Source organism: Ochlerotatus camptorhynchus, unplaced genomic scaffold (assembly GCF_037179485.1).
Source record: "Ochlerotatus camptorhynchus isolate MF236.1 unplaced genomic scaffold, CSIRO-AGI_Acam_v1.1 ptg000146l, whole genome shotgun sequence".
NCBI lineage: Eukaryota > Metazoa > Arthropoda > Insecta > Diptera > Culicidae > Ochlerotatus > Ochlerotatus camptorhynchus.
The window spans coordinates 767,235-791,644 of NW_027040636.1; the positions used below are offsets into that span (position 1 = coordinate 767,235).

Genomic DNA, 24,410 nt, shown 5'->3' on the forward strand with positions numbered 1-24,410 from the left:
ATTTAATACGCCAGCAGGACGTGGTGCTTATCAATGTAGAACACTCAAAAGGTGCAGGGCGACATCAACCGTTGCTTGCGGTATATAATTCGTGCCTGGTGGCATCAAAACTGGATCACGAATACTGAGCTCAATCTTCGATGTCATCCGAAGCCAATTTGTTTGGTATGGGCATAGGGTTAGCTTTTTCGCCGGAATGTCGACCAGAGCTCCGTTTGTGTGTAGGTTACAATCAATTGAATGATATTAAGCGTTTCTCAAATGAGATTGATCCATGCCCTCTTCAAAGGACTAAACAAACTGATATCATCCAACTCGAAGACGGTCCCTTTGATAGCGGATAGCTGCTTTTCTCATTTTCATCAAATATGTTCAATTGATTTTACACTGGCACTGGCTAAAACATTAAAATATTGAAACCATTATCCATCAACTAGTTTGCATAGAATACAAGGAACTCATTTTTTGAAAATATTGACCATTGATCATTTTGTTTACGTCTGGTAAGGACTGTTACTAAAAAGTTAGTTTTGAAAAAAAAAACTATAAATTATGCCAATGTTTTAGCACTTCTTAAAATGTATTTTAACCTTTGCTACTTTATGCAGCATATATTTAAATATAAAATAAAACAACATAGAAAACCTAAAACAAGTCTTTTCTTATTTTGGTCAGCTCTTTATTCTGCGGCGTTTCGTATAATAGGATAGTTTTTTTCTCGATTGCCTCGCTATTGTATAGCAACATTCTGGTTCGAGGCTGACACGTCACTGGTGCATACTTTTTTCGCACTCCTCTGATAGGGGAGAGTCGTTTACAGTGAGACAACCTTGAGCAAGTAGTTATATGTTTTTATTTTTTCGTATTCCGTTGAATTGCTCGTATAGCGCCCAACACGTTTCACCACTATTTTCACCAGCTTCAACGGTGGGCTCTGCGCCATCCATGGAATCTGTTCAACCTTTGTTAAACTTGGAACGCATAGGAGCACTGTCCGCATTTTTGGGAATATCTATGGATACAAACGACCTTCAAGCAGTAATTACCGTGGTTTCACAGTTGACGAAATGTATTCAAACATTGTGGGTACAATAAGGAAATGGTTTCTCGGTTAGGTTACTGATGCGAACGAAGATTTAGAATATGTTTTGTTGAATTTAAAATCCACATTTCAAATAGTGGATGCATAACAACAAAAAATTTTTTTTTTTTTTTTACCTTTGATTTATTTTTCGTTGATCTTGTTTTCCGTGCTGAGCACCAATGCTACCGACGCCAGAGAGTCAGCTCCTACACCTGGACCCTACCTATCGACCCATCAACTCATGAACCGGGGACCAACGGCTTTACTTCCCTTCCGAAGGAAGGCGTGATCAGAGATGTTATGCCTCAGAACATCCCGGCGGCGCCGACTGGGATTGAACCCAGGCCTGCTGGGGTGAGAGGTAATCACGCTTACCACTAAATCACCGGCGCCGCTAACAACAAAAAATTGAAATCCTTAAATTGTTGTAAAAAAGTTGATCATTTACCAAAATACAATCACATTTTGAAGAAGCCACTCGACGATAACTGAATCAAAAACAAATGTAATAGGACTGCAGCGTTTATCAATAGGAGGACGACCTTCATATAGTGTACATGGTAAGATAGTTTTTTTTTTTATCTTAGAGATGACATCAGTCGACCATTTCCTGGATTGAAAGACACAAGTTGACAAACGGAGCTCGACAGAATTATCAAAAACGCCTGTTGCTGGCTCCGTTAAGTGAACTATATAAACAGTTTTTAGATTCATGTGATAGTGAACAGCAGGTTTCGTTTACCTTGTTTTGGAAACTTGTGTGTTTACTAAAGATTCATCGGCATTGAATGTTTGCGTTTGCATGATTCATGAAAACAGCAATTGTTTGTTTGATGCTTAAAATAAACCAGCTTGTTTTAAAAATTGTAAAAAAACTAAAACTATTTGGTGAACAAATTAGTATGCGTAAACAGTACAGAAGATTGATTTTGTTGGACAATATTTGGACCAACAGAAAATTGATAAAATTAAATATAATTTCTGGACAACCTCTCCTCGATTCGAAATAATAAGCATCGAAGATGATGTGAGCGAATTTTTAGAAAGCTTAGAAAATCAAATTGAAAAGTTCATTATTCACCAATTTAAAGATGAAAAGCAAATTAAGTTTATAAGGATGAAAAAAAGAATCTTTGGTTGCATAGAAAGCAATAATTTGTCAAATGGATTTCGCTGAGAACTATTTTTGTTTGATCCAAGATTCGATCCAAAGTCATTATTTTTCAAAGCGACAAGTAAATATTCACCCTTCTGTAATTTACTTCAATGAAGGCTGATCTTTAATTTTTTTTAATTTTATTGTATTTTTTTTTGTTTATTAATTTAGTTGATAAGGCTCAAATGAATTAACTTTACAGAGGCGAGGATTCTTGGTACATCTTAAAACTATAGTCAAAAGGTACAACACAATAAACACTTTATCTTCCGCTATCCAAAAAGCCTCCTCCATCAGAACTGGAGCCGCTTCCAGTAGTTTCATTGTATGGCGGTTACGCCAATGAGAGACAGAGCACGTCCATTGCAGCAATGGACGCAAAACGTGGTCAGCACTCACACACTCATCACGAAACGGTTGCTTTCCAAAGTCGACGACGTATCCACCGAAAGAAGTGCTGATGAAGAACAATGAGGAGGACCACACAATGGTTGCTGCCGAGAAAACAGACGATCGCGTGGCATACATCGAGAGTGGCCTGCTTTTGTCGGCAGCCGAGTGAACACGGCTTTTTTATTTTATTGTAATAGCAGATATGAAAAAAACATAACACAATATCGGTTTGCACGGTTCAATGTAAATTAGTTTCAAAATTAAAAGATAAATTTCCAAATCCTGAAATAAATTGATCAGATCAGATGGTTGCGCAGAGCAATATAAAAAAAATTTAAATTAAAAAAAATGTGTAGACAAGACAAGAATTTTAACATCAGAGTAGAATGGCATTTTTTTCCAACTTCACTTGGAAAAGGTCCTTGTGATGACATTGGCGGTAACATCAAGAGGATGGCTAGGGATGCCAGTATAAGAAAGTGTGCTGAAAGCAACAACGCTAAACAATTTTTCGAGTGGGCAACATCTAATGAAACGGAACACCAGTTCAAAAAATATTGCGAATTTATTTTTGCAACCAACGAAGATTATAAATATGCTGAAAATGTGCTGCAGGAAAGATTAGAAGATTTAGTATCAATCCCTGGAACTTAGAAAAATCACGAATTTATCCCCAAAGACGAGCGAAGACGAAGGTATACTTTCATTTTGATAATACCAAAACACGATAATACCCCAGACGTACAAGCGCCGAAGTTCTCGTGTCAAGAAAACTGTTGGTTATAATGAAAATTAAGACAAGTAGTAGTTAGTAGTTAGTAGTTAGTAGTTAGTAGTTAGTAGTTAGTAGTTAGTAGTTAGTAGTTAGTAGTTAGTAGTTAGTAGTTAGTAGTTAGTAGTTAGTAGTTAGTAGTTAGTAGTTAGTAGTTAGTAGTTAGTAGTTAGTAGTTAGTAGTTAGTAGTTAGTAGTTAGTAGTTAGTAGTTAGTAGTTAGTAGTTAGTAGTTAGTAGTTAGTAGTTAGTAGTTAGTAGTTAGTAGTTAGTAGTTAGTAGTTAGTAGTTAGTAGTTAGTAGTTAGTAGTTAGTAGTTAGTAGTTAGTAGTTAGTAGTTAGTAGTTAGTAGTTAGTAGTTAGTAGTTAGTAGTTAGTAGTTAGTAGTTAGTAGTTAGTAGTTAGTAGTTAGTAGTTAGTAGTAGTAGTAGTAGTAGTAGTAGTAGTAGTAGTAGTAGTAGTAGTAGTAGTAGTAGTAGTAGTAGTAGTAGTAGTAGTAGTAGTAGTAGTAGTAGTAGTAGTAGTAGTAGTAGTAGTAGTAGTAGTAGTAGTAGTAGTAGTAGTAGTAGTAGTAGAAATATAAATAAAAAAGATTTGAAATAGGCATAAATCTCCGCAAAGAATATTTGACTTTTACAAAACTGTTCATAGTCGCTTGTTACTTCATCCAAGTCATATTACATTTTTTGTTGGATTCTTATTTCCACGACTGGTAACAATCACCAACAGAGAACTACGAATTATAGGATGATTTTCAGTTTTAGTAAGTTAAGGTTCTTGATTGTAATACTAGGTAGGGTAGGTAGGTATTTAAGCTGCTACGCGTACGGACTGTGTGTGAGGAGAGAGAACAATTTGATTTTTTTTAAGAAGTGCGGTAGTTTTTCGGGTATATATCAAAAACGGTATGAGATAGCGTCTTGAAATTTTCATGAGAAATTTGTTTTCGGATTTTTTTTTCCTTGATTTGTTTTCCGTCGATCTTGTTTTCCGTGCTAAGCACCAATGCTACCGACGCCAGGGAGGCAACTCCCACACCTGGACCCTACCTATCGACCCATCAACTCATGGACCGGGGACCAACGCTTTACTTCCCTTCGGAAGAAAGGCGTGATCTGAGATGTTATGGCTCAGAACATCCCTTTCGGCGCCGACTGGGATTGAACCCAGGTCTACTGGGGTGAGAGGTAATCACGCTTACCACTACACCACCGGTGCCGCTATTTTCGTAAGAATTTGCAACCCTGATTTTTTTGAAATTTACGTTTGTAAATATATCTATGAACTCTACCTATGGGCGAAGTTTCATAGAAATCGAAGACGCTTCGGCTCAATTTGTCCGATAATTGAAAAAATCCCCTACTTTCAAAAACATGTGTCTTTATTTTGAAAAATACGAATGTAAATTTTTGTATAGAGCATTTCTAGCTCAAATCGTTAAAAAAAATGTCAATTTTGTCTCGACCCCTTCTGATTTGAATGAAACATTGCTCACGTGTTCGCTGCTGCTAATGGTTGCATTTTTCATTTAAATATGATTTTTTCCTCCAGAGTAACTTTTGAAAAGGGCGTATAAAAAAATTTGATTATTTTTTATTCAAAAAATCATAACTTGAAAACTATTGATCTGATCAAAACGGCATATGAGAAGAAGTTTTAGGTAATTAAATTATCTTTGCGGAAAAAATACACTGAAAGAAAAAACTTCGTAAATTAGTATTTAAAAAACGTAAAACGATGATTATCTCAAAACACCCCCCCTTCGATCTTTATATTTTTTTTTTCAAGAAAATTGATGGAATACCCTTGAATTTCGTGAAAAGTGTATGCTGGTAACTTCCTCAAAAAGCAATCTATAATTTTTTAAATTTTTGTTGATTTTTACAAGTTGATGAAAATGCATATTTTTTTGAAAAATAACAATTTATTTGGATTTTACGCATAATTTTCGATAACTTTGCATATGGAAACTTTTTTCCTAAGTCCAGCCGTTCTCAAGTTAATGCAAATTAAAAAAATATAATTATAACAATTTTCAACATTTTAGGCCATTTTCAAATGTTTGTCGAGATGTCCAGCAACGAGATTTTATGTCATGATTGTATATTAAAAAAACAAACAATTCATTCTCAGATATGGTAGCTGTCAGACTTACCCGTTTCTATCTAGAGGCAGCGGAAGAGAAGCACGTTGATGTGGTCAAATGAAAGATTTGTTGAGATAAGAAACAGTATATATTTATTATTTTATTTTACAACTCATATTATTTGAATACATTGAATAATTTGGGTGTATCGTTTGAATTAGAGAATATTTTTACTGAAATTTGGTTGTTTGAAACTGGAATATAGCAATGATATTCTCGAGTTCCAGGAATTGGTTTCACTTTCTTAAAAATTGGATCAAATTCCGTGTCAGCCTTTTTGTATTCTTCCGTAGAAACATAACAAAATGACATTTTTGTTTGAAGATCTTCTTTACGACTATTTGCCCAGTCGTACAGTTGTTAAGGGTTCGTTATAGGGTGCTCGTGTTGTTTAGCTAAACTTGCTCTGGTTGCCATTCTCTTAAGGGTACCGCCAATCGCATCACAATGACCTTTGCCGTGTGAAGTTGCAAAAAAATGCCATTCAATTTCTACATTATGCTTATCTTTAAATCCACAAAGGCTAGCAAAACTTTTTATGTTTTTGTATTGTGATGCTGCTCCATCTGACATAAAAATACACTTTTGGACTGTTATTTGCAACTTTAAAAATTCTAATAATTTTGAGATAAACAACTGAACTGCTACTGTGTCATGCTTTGAAATTGATTTAGGTGGAGGTTTACAACACTTGAAATTGTTATCCATCGTAAAAAACTACTTGCTTTTTAACTTGAAACGCTAAGAGAGATGAACTGAATGGAACAGGTGAAGATCGTCCCAATATATATATATATATAGCAAACTTTTTTAAGTGTGAGTGTAAGAAGCCTCCTCGGGGTGCCTTTTTATGTAGTTGTGATATCGCGGGATGAGCTCTTAAGGCACAATATGGTATACGTCAGAGAAGTACCTAGATAATTTATCTCAATTACAGGTTTAATAATATATTTGTTTACCTGTTTATGTTTTGAGCCTCTGTTATGACATACACAATACTATCCAGGTATACAACTAATAGAGGACAGAAAAAAGGCACATGAGTGGGTTTGTTGATTATTTGGGTATATTTGAGAGTATTTACTTATAAACTTGTTTCTTTTCCGCTGCGTCTAAATAGAAACGGGTAAGTCTGACAGCTACCATATTTGAGAATGAATTGTCAGTTTTTTAAATATATATTCATGGAAAAACATCCGTTGCTGGACATCACGACTAACATTTGAAAATGGCCCAAAATGTAGAAAATTATTATAATTATTTTTTTTAAATTGCATGAACTTGAGAACGGCTGGACTTAAGAAAAAAGTTTTTATATGCAATGTTTTTGAAAATTATGCGTAGAATCCAAATAAATTACTATTTTACTAAAAAATATGCAATTTCACCAACTTGTAAAAACCAACAAAAATTTCAAAAATTATAAATTTTTTTTTAAGAAAGTTACCAGTATACACTCTTCACCAAATATTAGGGCATTTTTTCAGTTTTCTTGAAAAAAAAAATTATAAAGATCGAAGGGGGGGTGTTTTGAGATAATCATCGTTTTACGTTTTTTAAATACTAATTTACTAAGTTTTTCTTTCAGTGTATTTTTTTCCGCAAAGATAATTTAACTACCTAAAACTTCTTCCCATATGCCATTTTGATCAGATCAATAGTTTTCAAGTTATGATTTTTTGAAAAAAAAATAATCAATTTTTTTATACGCCCTTTTCAAAAGTTACTCTGGAGGAAAAAATCATATTTAAATGAAAAATGCAACCATTAGTAGCAGCGAACACGTGAGAAATGTTTCATTCAAATCGGAAACACTCATGACCAACCGGTTTGCGTTTTGGGCTGGAAATGCTCTATATCAATTTAATTGTGGATCACCCTAATGTTTACCTCCACCAAAAAAAGGATCTTTTTAAGTATAAAAACTTCACCCAAAACACTAAACGGCTAAAACAAAAGTTATTGAACTACTGTCCTGCTAAATTCTTATCCTGAATTCACTGTGCGCCGGCGGTGTGGCATTTGTTGGGTTCTATGGTGAAAAGTAGTACCATGGACCACCGGTAATCTGACCGTTTTTAATCTGAACACTTTTTAGTTTGAACCACGTTAATCTGCATGCCGTGCAAACTAAAAATTGCTCAAACGTCATTTAGCACATGAAATGGAGTAAAGCTACATGGAACGATGCGAAACGGAACGCAGATTCAAAACAAAACAGCAAATAAGGCTACAAGAAACTCACTTTTCTGCTAGTCACAGGGTTACTAGAAGTTCAAATTAAAAATGAATTCCATTAATTTGCACGATGTGTCGTTCAGATTAACGGGGGTACACGGTATTTGGTTAGAAAGATGTGACCAATTTTAGAGTTTAATTTCCATGAAAAAAGCTGTCTGTTTGAAATTTACTTATACTGACCAAGTTGATTGTTTGAACTTTATTGAATTTGTACCGTACATTGGGATCAAATTGTTCAGATATATTTCTTCTTATGTCGAATCATGTTGAAATAGGGTACATTTCTTCGCCCTGGAACATCAAAATATTGTACTTTAAAAAAATAATGCGAAATATTAGTGATCAAACACACCCCGATGATCAACTTGACCCGTTCTACGGTATAGTTCAATGAAAATAAAAATTAATTTATAATTTCATACAGATGGTTTGCATATTAATGCTATCTCAAAACCATCACCACGAAAAACAGGTGGATGAAAATCTGAGGCCACATTATGGAACCAAGTCGAAACTACTGTTTTCATATAAGCGTTCGTACGAAAGACGCTTCGTTTTGACTTCCCTAATGAGGCCCCTGATATCGGAAACGATGACCATCATTTTCGATGATTTAATTATGATAACAAGAATATTTGTTACTCACTCTTCATGTAATTTGTGTGATGAACATTGTCATTTTGTAACTACACTGTGTTTTCAACGCAATTTCTCAAAAAACTGTATGATATTCAGAAAGTTTTTTCATTGATCACACTTTATTTCATGGTTAACATGAAAGTTGTACAATGTGAGCTCGAAATTTTCGACTACTTTTGTTGTGTACATTATTTATGCAATACTTTTACAAGATCTTTGTGCAATAACTTGTTTCCTAGTCTAATTTATCTTAGTGAACATGAAGTTGAGAGCCTTCGGCAAGTGGTTTACATTTCATAAGATCATTTGTACAGCTGCTTCGGTTGTTTCCTTCATGGCTAATGTCTACGCTTTTGAAATAGGCGCAATCCAATTCATGGATGGTCATCTGAACCCGAAGACACTGTGGGGAAGGTACAGAGCAAAAAAAAATCGCACATATTTATTCAAACCAAGGTGCTACTCGAATGTGAACCTTTCGGCTACAAACCATAGATTACGGCTCATTATCATTAGAGCCCACCGTCGTCGATGTGGCGCATCATGTAGGGGCACTCGACTTGGGTCCAGTTAGGGAGCAGAGCAGATTTACTCACTTCCAAATGACCCTGGAGCGATTTCAGATTGCTTTAGCATTGAAGAAATTGTAGAACGAGTATTTAATTGTACACCCCTGGTAGCTTTTCTAAATTTCTACGTTTTTCACACTTTTGCATGTGCTGGTTTAAGGAATATCTTTACTGGTCGGTTGCATTTTGTTTGCGTAGTAGACTGATTGCGATATATTGGGGTTAAATATGATTTGTTACTATGTCTTTTTGATCTGATTTACATCTACGCCGTACTAGTAGATTTTGTATACCACTTCTTAACTCTTCAGAGCACCAAACGGTAATCACATGTATGAATATTTTTGTAATATCTCCGGTAACTTTAAACGGATTTCTAATGTTTTCATCTGGTTGGAAAGGATATGAGTTCTCTTTCATTATGGTTTAGGAGGTCATTTCACATGGTGGCGTTTACAAATGTTAATTCAAATGCTGGTTTTCCCATTTTAGACGAGTTGGTAGACAAGTCGTTTCAGCAAGTCAATACTGATTGGTTTCTCCTTTATTATTTATCCCCTAAAGCCTATGCAAATATCTAATAGAATTCTCCATAGTCGAATTTAATATTGCATTACTGACCTTTGAAAAATTTTGTTAAAAAATAATAAACCAGATTTTACGCTGCGATTTAAAAAAAAACCAACAGATGAATAAAAAGATGAGAAAGTTACCTTTCCAACGGCTTAAAACATTTGAAAACGGATTAAAATAAACCGAGATACATCATTATTAAAAAAATAAGTCCACTTTATTTTCAATTTGAAGAGTTAAAACATCTTCAAAAATGCTTGCTCAATTTTTATAAATGAACTGCCCCAAAAACCAATCTGTGGCCACTGGGAAAACTAGATGTTTGCGTCTAAGATAATACACAACGTGTTCGACAAGTAAATCAAACCAAAGAAGATAGCGCCAAAGTGGAAATTTACGACGGGGGCGACTAATAAAATAATAACACAGCTGCAGGTGAAGCCGTAATTCCATAATGGAGAATAATAATAATGTTAATAATGATGATCATGCAACGGTCGCGCGCGCTTCGTATCGGAAGAATTTATGCACCGGCATACGATGACGATGATGCCGACAACGACGACGACGACGACGACGAGTGGTTGGAAGTTAAAAGATACGGCGCACGAACGAATAGATCCTTGATGATGGGTTGCTTTGTCATGTGTAATTTTATGGTTTTTTGAGCATTGACGTTTGCCTTCTAATCATGGCTAGCTTTGCCAGGTGATGCTTTTGGCGTGTCGAATAATTGAGATCAGTTCCTGTGAAAGGAATGTCGTCTTCATTTGTATACGAGCTATGTGATTTACTTGCAGTTGGTCAAAATATTGTTACAAATGGAATACATGTTTTAGATTATTGCGACGATGATGCCACAGTTTATTTCACACATCCATTCAGCAACTTCAAGTATGCATTGATCGTTTTATCTTTCACCTTGTGGGTGTAGCCATAATGCAGAGATTTTATTACCTATAGTAGGCGTTGGAGTAGAGAAATAAACTCTTCAGCACATGTGTGGTACAACGATCTACGATAAAATTACTGGGTGGTGCTGACACGCTTCACTGGTTTTGCTGATGATTGATGCATTTTACAATGATGCTTCAAAAAGAATAATTCAATTATGTTCGTCGGCTGTGGAGTTTTCAGTTCAAAGGTTTGAAAGTGAAATAAAACACGATTCACCGTTCTGTTGCTGGGCTGGAGAAATTTAAATGAGGTCATTGAGTTATTTATGACACTACAGTTTAGCTGAATTGTACTTGCGCTGCAGCGGTAGTTGATGTACCCGCGAGAACACAAACTTGAGTGTTTGCATTATGAATAGTGCATCTACTTCACTTAACGTATTTGTTATTGTCAAAAGGAAAATCCAAGCAAAATTAATGCAGGTGTTATGAGCAAACTTACACCGAGGTAAACTAGGTAAACAGATCGTCATGAGTTGTATGGTACTCTGCATCAACTCTTTTTCATGTTATGGTAAACCGCGGAAGGAAGCATGTAAAACAAGAATAACTACAGCGATTGTTGTTTATATTTTCGCTATGTCATTTTGGGGTTTTGTTTCCTTTGCCATTTTCCAGTAAACGAGCATTTGAATTTCATAATTTTTGTGAGCATCTGATATTTTGTTACATCATTTATAGTATGTTTTAAATAATTTGACAAAACGGCAACTTTTACAAATTCCTTGATGCTGCTAATAACGCACATTTATTTCTCCCAAGTCCAGCCAATTGCTTTTCCGGCACTTGAAAGTGACAGCTTGCAAATATTCAAAACTAACCTTCCTCTTTGCCAAACAGTAAGAGAGCAAAAAATCAGAATTATGTAGCTATGCCTTCCTACTGGGTGGTACGGCACGATTTACCACGGTATTTGGTCTCAAACCAAACTCCCAGAAGAGACCACCAGTATGCATAGGGGATAATTGTTTGTCGAGATGACTTAAGTGTTCCTTGGCAGGAAAACAGATTGCTGTCTGAAATGACCAAGATGTGAAGTTGTTTGAATAACACACTTACCCGGAAAGCCGATCTCCTTGCTTGGGTAGACAATTTGACCACGGTGCGGTAGGAATACGAATGGAATTTTCTCCGATGTTGATCCACTGACAAACGGTGCGAGGGTGCATTCTGAAAAATAGAAGAGTATATATTACTTTTAAAATTCGCAAATGACGTAGTGCTCATCAGTCAAAGCTACAGAAGATAAAATCACGCTCTGAATTAAATCTGATACGATCGTCTTAATAAATGCTATCTAGATCAAGTCCACTCTGTCGGTAAGTTAATCTAATCCATTTGCTTTCATTTCATTTTCGTTTTATTTCAGCAATGGCTCATTACTGACTTCTGAATGTGGAGGCAGCCTCACTATGTCCAAATTAATCCTTCTCATGAAGCATGTTTCTTTTATTTTTTAGGTACGCGGTCAACATTTCCAACCATGTGAACAGCCAATTTCACCTCAGCCTTATTTCTGCTCACTTGTCAGATTTCTCTGGCGATAGCCGAATGGTCAGGTGAAGCGAACAATTGTATTCACTCATTTGTTGCTGGATCTAACTGTTATAATATGTTAGGCTATCTTGATGAAATTTTTCAAGTCGATAATACTCGATTATTATTATAAACTTTGAGAACATTGTTGTATGAACAAGGTAATAAACAGAATAAAAATCCCCATATTTAGTAGCCATCATAATGGAAGTTATGGATTAGAGTGTTAGTGGAATGCTCATATAGCGCTTAAATAGCGATTCTTTATTACTAAATTCCACTTAGTGAAATGTGCATTCATGACAGATACGTGAATTATAAATACGTCATAAGTGTCAATTCTACTAGGTGGTATGAGAAGTAACCTCCTTGGGAATTAATTTTTTTTTTTAATTTTATTCAATATAGTCCCCTTTTAGCTCGGTACACTTATTACAACGATTTTCCAAATTCATGATCCGGTCCGACAAGTAATTTTCCGGAAGGTCTGCAAAATACTCCTCCGCGGCGTCGATGGTTTCCTCACGTGAGCTGAATTTTTTTTATTGATTTTTTGATGTTTGGGAAGAGATAATAGTCTGAGGGAGCCAAATCGGGCGAATACGGTGGATGCGGAAACAATTGGAGCCGTAAGTCAATGATTTTAGCCGTGGTTGCGATGCTCTTGTGCGCCGCGCATTTTCTTGCAAAAACAATTTTTTTTTTCTCTTCATGTGAGGCCGTTTTGCACTCGTTCGGAGCACTCGTGCCGGCTTCAGTCCATTTCCGGGCACTCATTCTGTTCTCTGTGGTGTAATAGTGGATCCAGGTTTCATCAACAGTTACCAATCGACGCCAAAAGTCCGCCCGATTCCGCATCAGCAAGTCCAAACACTCTTTCGAAGTGCTCTCGCGTTCGTGTTTTTGGTCAGGAGTGACCTTGCGTGGCACCCAGCGGCAGGATAACTTTTTAATATGCAGAATCTCGCCCAAAATATGGCGTGTGCGCTCAGTACTAATCTTTGCAACAATATGGTTTGATTTTTAGAGACAACACTTTTCCAATTCTGTAAAGCGAAGTGGTGTAGTGATAGCTAGGGCCTTAGAGCTTGGCAAGCATGGTATATTATAAGTTAAAAATATGCTCATATATGCTTATATATGCTTGAAAGCTGCAACACTTCACAAAACGTGACGTTTAGCAGCACTCCCAAGTAGCCAACAAGCCCGTTAATCGCTCTTTTTGGTATATAAGGCTGCTATACGACTAATATAAAGTTCGGAAACCCTATATTTACCTTATATCGCAAAAAGGGCTTGGTGGTTACTTGGGTTGTTTAGTATTATATTATTGTTGTTCATTAATTTATTTATTACAGTTGTCATATTTCTTTTAATTGCCGGCTAAAAAATTCCATTTTGATTTTTCTAAAATAAACAAAATATAAAAATAAAAACGTTTTTTCTTGTGACCTTCAAAAATATCCGTACATATTTTTTTCCTACATCATGATGGTGAAAAGTTGTGTATAAAATACCGCAAAGTCAAACCTTTCGATTTTGTTTTTTTACCCAAATGATGGAATAGCAAAAATGTTTTTACTCGTAAGAATCACATGAAATAACTAATTTCCTTGGATTTTTGATATCCTTTTCAAATATTTTTAGAAATATCCGACAGGCGCCTTAACTTGTTTATAGTGGTGGTAAGCTTCGTGTTAAACATATCGATATATATCTAGTGTTTGAGCTTATTTGCGACCAAGTTTCAGTTTCGTAAATGTTGGCCTAGATGATCCTTACAGTGTGTTAACTTCAATGGGAACGCCATGTGGCAGGTGAAATTGTGTTTACATTAATTGCTTCTGACGACAAAGTGATGGATCTCGTTTGATCGAATCAGGATTCAAGATAGGCATTGAACATTTTATCAAAAGCAAGTCGTAGCAGCTAACGGAGTTAATATCAAATACATTAGTAGAATATGAACAACAAATTGGCATTAGAGGAATATGGTTAAATAAGAAATACCTAAGCTCGTAATGCTGTTTCTTATCATGACCACCTGTTTCTTATCGCCCAGATGGGGTAATAAGAAATAATTAGCTAAAAATATCAAAACTTCAGTATCAACTGTATCTATAACATGCCATCTACGGCCAGAAAAAAACTATAAGCTGCATGTGTTATCAGCATCACGCTGAGAAAAAGTTAAATGATTGAAAGTTTCATTCATATGAAATCCATAAAAAATAAGCCAGTCAAACGAAACAAAACATAAAATCATCAACATAGAAATAGTTATTTCCTAGATATGAACAATTCAGAATCGCTAGGTAGTGTAAAATAAAACACGTGTGTCGTAAATGGGGACCGTTTTCAACATTTGGATTATCTCAAGATAGAGCTGGAATTAAGGCCTGTACTCGAAAAAAAAAATGCACCAGACAAAAGTGTTCGCCAAAAAATTATTTTAAGTACGGTTACCGCATTGGCATATGGCCTGCCAGAGCAAGTATTTTTTGGCGAATTTGTCCACTTTCGTCTTCCTTATGTATCCGGAACATCAAACCGTGATTTGGCAACGTAGAACTTCAGCCCCGGTATCTGCTTTGCGTCTGCCTTGATATAGGTTTCGTCATCCATAACCACACACATCGGTTTCGTTAACCACTCTCGATACAGCTTCCTTGCTCGGAATTTGGCCGCCGTGTTTTGTTGATCACGCCGGTTCGGTGCCTTCCGGACCTTGAATACACGAAGCCCAGCTCGTTTCATGGTTTGCTGAACGAACCAGGCCGAACACTTTGCCTTCAGAGCTGCGTCGCGAATCGAAAGGTTCGTATTACGCTTGAAATAATCCAACACCTTCCGAGCCTTCACAAAGTCAGCTGTCTTCGATTTCCTTCCACTTCCAGCCCGCCGCTCGGTCGTCTGGGACTCCTTAAACGATTTTACCACCCGAGACACAGTTGTATGGGTGATTCCCAGTTGTCTTTCGATCCATCTCATGGTCGCAGTCGGATTTTTCATGACGGCGCGCAAAATTCTCCGGCGATTTTCTTCTTGTTTCGATGACATCTCAATAACCACTGAACCGATTGTTATGAAATTTTGCACATGTAAACAATTCACTCCAAACTAGTTATACTCAGATTTTCATCAATTTTTACCTACGGATAAAAAAGTTACACACGGATAAAAATGGTGCATTTTTTTCCAGTACCAGTCTTAGCTGGAATTATGATTTCTGAGAATTCAAGGCCCGTCCACGCAGACCAACCTAACCATCGGATAGGGGATGTTGGTTTGCGTGGGCGAGCCTTGAATTTCTAGAAATTATCAAGAGAAGTCATTGTTTACAAAAGCTGTAAGGCCCTAATTCCAGCTCTATCTAGATCTAATCGAAATCAGAATCGAAAGATCTCGCGAAAACCTATGATTTTTCCTAGATCTTTTGGATAAAAACATTTCTTTCATTTAGCTTACATGCAGCTTCCGCGGTACAATTTAAAAAAATTTATCAAGAACAACATGTGAAAATGGCATACAAGCTTTTTGTAAACAAACTGTTTTATGGCCTTTTCTAGCCCACATATGAGACCAACTCAAACAATCAACATCACCGGGTAGGAGAAACTTTCCCCTTCGCGATGATGTTGTTGGTTTGCGTGGACGACCGTCGGTTGCACAGTGGTTGAAATCGGCATTTTCGTGCGCTTAATTAATAGCTCCTTTATCATGAAATTAAGATGTATGGTGTCTTCAGAAAAGTGTTTCAATATGTTACTGCGCTTCTTTTGATGTTTTTAGTTAAAAGATTAATCCCCCTAAAAGTGTGATCGAAAATTTATTTTTTCAACTATTCAAGATACAGTGTTGGAGTCTTGGACAAAGTTGTAGAAAATTTATTTTTAAAGAACTATGCTGAAGACGCTTAATTAATATCTTTTTTACTTTTCAAGATATGTGAAGTTTATTGACGACGGTCCCTCAAAAATGGTTTTCTCATCATAACTTTTTGATCTACATTTTTACGGCTTTGTCATGTTCTAGTAAGTTGTAGATAATAATAAAATACACAATATTGTAGAACACCGCATTGCAGTATCTTCTGTAGAAAAAAAGTTATTGAAGTTTTTGTTGATTTTTAGACCATAATTTATGAACTTGTAACTTAGCAGGGGGCAAAATGGGGCAATATACCCATGGTGCATCTGAAACTTTAATAAATTCACTTCAAAATGATAGCAAACATCTGTGAATGTAAGCTTTTGGAAGGTATGTTTCGTGTTAAAACTTTTTCTTCGTTATAGTAAAAAATACGGCACGCTAATTGGGTTCAATTTAATTTAATTAAAGTAAACTGATAATAAAAGTTTTTCAACATGTCTATTTCATGAATCGCTGTCGTCCTCGCTTTTGGTTTCGTTGTTGTTCTCGTTGTCATTCTCACTATAGTAAGAAAAACTTTTCAAAAGGCTTTTCGCGTCATCCGATAGTGATTTTTCGATTTTCTTCGGCCATCCTCGAATACTTGTGATCAATGGATCTGAAGACACTAGTAGCATGTTCAGAAGGTCACGATTCGTAGCTTGTCTTGAATGCTTTCGGGTGTTGAATTCTCGGTATCTGTTGGATGGGTTAAAATATTTCAATAAAATAATTACATTATGAAGCTTATATTTACCTACCTTTTCCAATCTTTATTTCTTGCCTCTTGCGCTTCTTCTGAGAGTTGTCCGATTGGTACCATAAAATGGTCAATTATGGAAGGCCCATGTATATGAACCTTATGGACACTTGCTGGTAGATAGTACCAGGGATATAATTTCACCAACAAGCGTGCTGTCTCAACACAATAGTTGTCAAATGATATTGAATCGATTTCGCAACCTGATCCTATAGATTGGAGAATTGAACCACATCGCTGGATTGCTGTGAGATTTAGTTTAGTGATGTCTGCTACTTGTACAGCGTTCGCAAAAAAATTTCGAGCTAAATTTCCATTATTCGATGTTCCAGATCCACCAGATCGTGGTTGATCCACATTCATACCCAATTCTACCTTCAAACGCTGTTGGATTTTCTTTTTCTGTTCAAGCATTTTCTGTTTATCTTCTCCGCGGGACTGCCATTTCTTCGTTTCAAGTCGATATGCAACATGCATAAAATACTCGAAAAATCTAATCCATGCGTGCAGAGGACATAGTCCATACTGAAATGCAGTCTCATTCACTTTACGCTGTCGAACTTTGTCTATATCATTCATTTCTGTAGGCTTTGCTAGGCAGACAAAACATCTTTGGGACGATTTTGTCCCTGTGAGTGCAGAACAAATCTTCCCGTCCACCATAGTTAACAACATACTGTACCGAACCCGTATGTCTCGTCCATATTTCGTAAACTCCGTTGGCAACAGTTTCTCAATTTGCTCTTCAATATATTCTTTCTTCCGAATGGCAAGCTCAGCAGTTTCGGCCATTATCTGTATCCTTATTGGCCGGCACAGCCGAGTTGATGATGCCCGAGGATTACGAAAGTATGTCTTCCCATTCGTTTCGGCAACTATGGGAACTAGTGATGTAATGAACATGCTTGCATCGCTTTTTGAACCGTCATCATCCTCGAATTTTTGATTATACTCAGCATTTCCGGTACTTCCGTCCATTCCCCACTTGATCGTCAAATTGATGTTTAGAAGCTCCTCATCTGTGAAGTTATCAAAAGTTTCTTCGTTTGCATCGACGATTCGCTCCGACGTGTGGTCAAGAAGCTGTTGTAGTTTTACTTCCACACATGTGTCGCTGACTATAACACAGAAAAAAAACTTAATTGTAAACTATATTTAGTATAAATATAACTAACTTTTATACATTTATATATATTAAATATATTAAATAACTAACTTTTAAACATTTAAATATATGGAGTGCTGATTGAACCAGCGACCGAAACGGATGTGTTTTGTTTCTTCTGTGCTTTTTTTGCTGCTGAAAACCTTTTCGCATGCGTTTTGTTCTCGAGTGACTGGAGGTGAACTGGTGATCGCATTTAAAAGTTTTGAATACCGTGCGTGATTTTTTTGATCTCTTGTTGCTTATGCAATGGTGCTTGGTGTGGTCTTGCGTTTTTCTTTGTTGCCCCGTACAACCTCTATCACGCTGATATATTTTTCTGTTGCTGCGATGAGCAACTTCTTTGTGTGGTGTTAAAGAAGACAGTCCGAAAATACATGACCTTGATTATGCGTGGAGTGCGTTCTTTTGTACGTACGTACTAGAAGAGCGTTATCAGTGATTGCGGTGGTTCAAGGAAAATTAAATAAAGCATTTCTGAAAACATGACGCTGCAAAGTCTCTAGGCCAATCGGGTGAGATCTTTCCATTTTATCTATTTATATTTATTTTTTGTCACTGATTTATCAAATGCTCTATATTGACGAATAGAGTTGCCAAATCATTCACCCTCCCACTAACACAACTCTTTCCTTCCTGTGACACCTATGAAGGTAGTATGGGTTCCCTGCACCTTCTTAAGTAGATGTTGGATTAACTTTCCCTCCCTTCCCCTGCGATTGTAAGGATGTGGCCAGGTGTATAATGCGATGCTTGTATTGTAGATTTTATTTTCGTGTGGGGAAAATCACTAATCCCAAGTGATATTTTCTGCGTCAACACTCGATATTTTCTGCAAAACGTATTAGTTGACCATTATATAGCCACCCACGATTTGTACAATCGCATATGCTATGCTATGCTATGCTATGCTAACTTTTAAACATTTAAATATATCTAACTTTTAAACATTAAAAGATGTTTGCAAGTTACAGAAATATTTACAAGATTTTTTCATACCGTGTATATAGTTTTCATCTGGATAACAGCTTTTTTTCGCTTCTAGAATGTGGTGGTACGGCGGATATATATTCGCATTTCGTTGTTTGGCCTCGGTCTGAATTCTAACGTACTGCGATTTGGACAACTTTGCATCAACAAATAATGCCAAAGCTTCAGCATCGTTATACTCGAACAATGGATTGTTCGATGATCTTTTCCACGATTTAGCAATTTTGCTTGCCCGCGACGGGGTAGTCTGCGCAGCCTCTTTAAGAATATCAGCAGCATGTTTCTGACCTGACTCGCGTAGCTTCATCTGCGTTGCAAATACAAGCTCTTCTGCTTGATGGTTCTCACGAATGGATGCTGTTTTCTTTCTTTTAGTCGAGTCACTACACATTTCGAATGGCATTGGCTTACGCCCAGCCGGGACGCTCGATGATGACGAAGGAAGCATATTGAGGATGTTTGCTGGAAGTTTGAAAGGTATTTTGAAATTCTCAAAATGGTGGAGCAGCACCCTGTCAGCTGTGCGATTATGTTTTATCCAAAGCCTTTGAAAAATATCACAAATAGTTTTGGTATACTTTTCAACCTCCACAGCAACTTCCGGCATAATGTCTGAATCAATCGAATAGGCTTTCAGGACCTCTTTGAAAACGCTGCGATTTTTTATCGCCGAACTCCTTCCTGCTGCTCTCCATGTTGAAAATAGATGATGTTTATCGATTATAAATATAAGAATGATTTAAAAAATAGTTCTTGGCATAAATTCCAAAACATAGACAGTCAAATTTCAAATTGAGATATTTTACATACCGATGGAGGCCATTTATGCAGTTGAAAACTGGGCACTGCTACCGTGATTCGTGTACACAATAGAGCTTTCAAACCACTCAATGTCCAACAAATAATTAAGATTTAACAATGTTATTTTACTTCACTTGTCGATGGTTGCTAAGGGACTCAGAAAAATGATTGAAGTCTTGGGTCATGGCTTACTTGATTTCAACAGTAGCATTATAATGTATACAAGATATCTCTAACACTAGGTGCGGCAATTCTGATGCAATAGCATGCACATTTAGGCACGGCTATCACTATTTTGTTTAAATCATAGTTTTCCAACAATCGCTTACATTCACAGATGTTTGCTATCATTTTGAAGTGAATTTATTAAAGTTTCAGATGCACCATGGGTATATTGCCCCATTTTGCCCCCTGCTAAGTTACAAGTTCATAAATTATGGTCTAAAAATCAACAAAAACTTCAATAACTTTTTTTCTACAGAAGATACTGCAATGCGGTGTTCTACAATATTGTGTATTTTATTATTATCTACAACTTACTAGAACATGACAAAGCCGTAAAAATGTAGATCAAAAAGTTATGATGAGAAAACCATTTTTGAGGGACCGTCGTCAATAAACTTCACATATCTTGAAAAGTAAAAAAGATATTAATTAAGCGTCTTCAGCATAGTTCTTTAAAAAGAAATTTTCTACAACTTTGTCGAAGACTCCAACACTGTATCTTGAATAGTTGAAAAAATAAATTTTCGATCTCACTTTTAGGGGGATTAATCTTTTAACTAAAAACATCAAAAGAAGCGCAGTAACATATTGAAACACTTCTCTGAAGGCACCATACCTCTTAATTTCATGATAAAGGAGCTATTAATTAAGCGCACGAAAATGCCGATTTCAAATTGATATTTACTTCTCACGCTTACTGTAAAAGCTTAACGAGATTTGAAGATTGGCAGAAACAGCTGCCTATGATCAAAAAAGGTAGGGTAAAGCGGGGTATGATGGCTAATGACGGCATCTCCATAATTATATTGGTATCATCTTGTTCACGTTGAAGGGAGAACAGATAACAAATTGCTACAGGAGAAAAGACGTTTGATTATAAATTTTACATAGGGGAATTTACGTATTCTCGGCAACCTAAGCAGCAACCTTCTTTCTATAGCCCTTTTCTCTAAGGAACGCACACATATGCAGTATTGGTTTGTTTACAATCTTTTGCTGCCACCTGCTCTAACAATTTCAGTCGAAAGAATTGTCAAAAACTGTTTTGAAACGCTTTTACAAAGCTTCAAACTTCTCTAGTGAGAGCGAGTATTGTCGGCAACCAGTTTTTCTTCGGCAACCGTTCCATTTGAACTGCATGTAAATCTGCTGTTCTATTATCGGCAACTCGAAATCAGCTACAATTTGTAGTGCGTGTGTTTCATTTCAAGAAAACCTTGCTAGATTGCTTTTTCTCAGTGGTAAAAGTATAGTCAAATTGAAGCTGAAAGCATAAAGAATCGTTTGCATGCATTCAGCGAAGTGTTTTCGTAAGAAAATCCAGTGAAAATAGTGTTTCAATTTGGGTTGCCGAAAATAGTCTGGCATGCCGAAGCCGTAATTTCCCCTATTTTTTGTAATGTAATTATTCGTCTAACTGCAGTGGATTGGTTATATTTTTGTGTAGCCATTGGTTACATAAATACCTCTACATTTTAGAACACTAAGACATCATTGGATTAGACTTAAGCATCGCTGTCATAATTTTTCATTTTCTCACTTCTTTTTTCAAAACTGACCAACTTTTTTGTTATTGATAGGGGAAATGGCTCTTATGGTGGCCTAAGGATGTAAGATTGGGCCCATCGCTAAAAATCTGCTATTTATCAATTTTATCTAGATGAACGCGTCATTGGGACGGTACTAATGGATATTTTGGTCACTATTGAAAATATAGTCGATTGCTAAATTTATGTATGGGTCCAAATTAGGAGCATTTAGGCCGACATTACATCCATTTCCCCTATTATGTATTTTGAACATATCATCAAAATCAATTTTTGTCGATGTCTTTTGAAACAAAAGTAGTGAGGAATATATTTTTATCATCAAATTAATATTTGAACTCTTGCCTAACTATATACTAACATATCTTCATACCTCATTTTGAAATCTTCGTGAAGCAGGACAAAAATACTTTTTATTGGATATCAATAAATTCTACATTTAATGTCCACATCGATACTCATTAGCCTAAACCGAGTATATTGTTGATGTTGGAAGAAGAAAATCCACTCACACTATCGTTAAGAGTGTGTATCAGTCAGAAGAATTTTAATTTTAGAAAGTTTTGTGATTTACGAAAAATTTTATCCGGCACAGTTTTGTGAATTTATAAAGAGTTTAGCATTATTGCGCATTTTGCACTCCCGCGCTGAAAATAATCCCTCAGATTTGTCTTCGTTCAGGCTAAGGTGTTCCTGATAAATTTAGTTTTTTATGCGCTATATAGCTAATTCATATAACATTTATTGTGAAAGTCGACTTCAGATGATTTTTAGAGCTAATTACGATGCACATGTTTATCGAATTAAGTAAATTGAGAGCTCTTAACAATTGCGAGATATCACTACCCAAGTAACAATTTGGGTTTTATGAGGGTTCTGTAGAGCATGATTTAGACTTGTAGAATGCTATAAAACCACGATAAAACTTGCAATGTTGCTTGGGTAGTACCACTAATTTACTGTGGTCCAGTATGATAATTTAGCAAGATAAAAGTTCTAGTATTTGTTTCATGTATTTTGGACGTTTGGTATATTCGTTGAGCTTTTTTTTAGCTTAATAAGCTTCTGTCTTAAGACAGTTTTTAAAATTAGGTTTAGGGCAAACCCCATGAATTGATATTCAAAACCTAACTTTCTTATTTTAGAAAATAGAGGCACATGACTTTCGTCAATTTAGGAGCTGAGATGATTTCAAGCTACTTTGTAGATTTTTTTATTATTTATTAATGTTCCAATAAAAAATTGATCTGAGGTGTGCATACAAAATTTTCAAAAGTTATCTGAAGATGACTTTCTCGAGAAATTTTAAATAAAAAAGTAAGAGATCAAAAATACAATTTTTCAGGAGCACCCCATGTTAATTCCGATAAATTACTCTAAATTGTTTCTGCATCAAAGTAGAAGCTGATCGTTTGCCCACGCAAACTAACACCACCACCAGATAGGGGAAAATTTCACTTCATTTCACACTCGTTGGCATGAGCGGGCTAGCAGTTCCGAGAAATTGGTGTTGGAACAAGGATTGTTATTTTCCGGGTGTTTTATGAAAACTGGTTTTTGGGTAATGGAAAATTCAATGCCCGTAAAATCGGTAATTTTTTTTTTCGTAAATGGAAAATACTACTTATGTATAATCAGGAAATATGCAATCTTCCATTTATAAGTTTTGTATCGGAAATGATTGAGTTCTCATAGCACATCCCAAATCATTAAGACAAGTCATGATTTAAAAGTTCAGAATCGCTATATTAGCCTTATTTTAATGAAGATAATAAGTTATTTATTTAAATAATAGCCAAAACAAACAAAAGACAAATCCGAGAACAAGAGATAAGCAGATAAAAATAAATTTATTTGGCACCCTATGGCCACCAATGAAAACAATATTGGTGGTTCTCGGTTGGATTTTGTTCTATTAGTAGTGCTTAAAATCAGTTAGACCCTTACCAACTGAAATAACTATTTATAAACCAAGTATTAAAAGATACGTGAATGCTATACATTATCTGGACATAGGTTGCAAAGGATTTATTAGAATTTCAAATTTAAAGCAATATATACCTTTTTGGATGAATAAGCAGTTAATGTCACCAAATATTGTTGCTAGACTTTCAACAGTCCAAACGGTGCTCAATTTCTAGCCCAAGCTATTTTATAAAAAAAATATTTCTAACTGGACTTCAATAAAAGTACACTTTTATGTTGTATCGTTTTGGTGGCTTTTGCGATTTTTTTCGTTATGACTCAAGCAAAAAGTGCGATGAGGATACCGAAATGATTTAACGTAAAAGCGCAATTTTAAATTGGCGTTTCCGCCCTTTTCGAAGCCCTAGCTTAATGCGCTATAATATGACCGTTAGATAATGATATAGTAGAAGGCGACCTGCGGACCCTCCGTAGACTACGAGACTGGCGGCGTGTGGCCATGGATCGAGTAGAGTGGAGACGACTTCAGACAGCAGAGAACATCAAGGCCTTACTTGGTAAGTAAGGTAAGATAATTATATAGATTTGAATTATAAAAATAAAACATTGTTATTAAATATGAACTTTACTTCAATCTGTAACATTCTAAGAACTTCAAGAAGTTTTAAGTTCGAAATAGTATTTTAAACGCTGTTTTAAACACAATTTGTATGAATATAGCTAAACAACCTTTGAAGAATCTTAATCTTTAGATTTTTTGATTGATTTAAATTGATACTTCGTGATTATTAATGTCTATCAGATTAGTAAAAGTAATAAATGCTCTTATTGAACTTATAAACAACAACCTTTGGATATAAAAATTACCGAAATTATTGGTTTTCAGAAGCTAAAAACCATTATTTTGGTATTGCAGAATAGCGTGGTATTACCGGTAAAACCAGTTAATCAATCCTAGTTGGAACTTACGTCAATTTGACTATTGCCCTAGAGTTAATTTGAAGGCAGGCGCCATGTTTC

At 35.8% G+C, this 24,410-nt stretch overlaps 1 protein-coding gene across 1 annotated transcript in view; it reads right to left on the bottom strand.

The window, feature by feature from the left end:
• Nucleotides 1-24,410, bottom strand: part of sha (shavenoid) — a 155,267-nt gene that overhangs the window by 49,856 nt on the left and 81,001 nt on the right. The window contains exon 5 of the mRNA XM_065221645.1: nucleotides 11,588-11,698. Within this exon, the coding sequence (XP_065077717.1) occupies nucleotides 11,588-11,698 (111 nt within the window). The remainder of the gene's footprint in view (nucleotides 1-11,587; nucleotides 11,699-24,410) is intronic.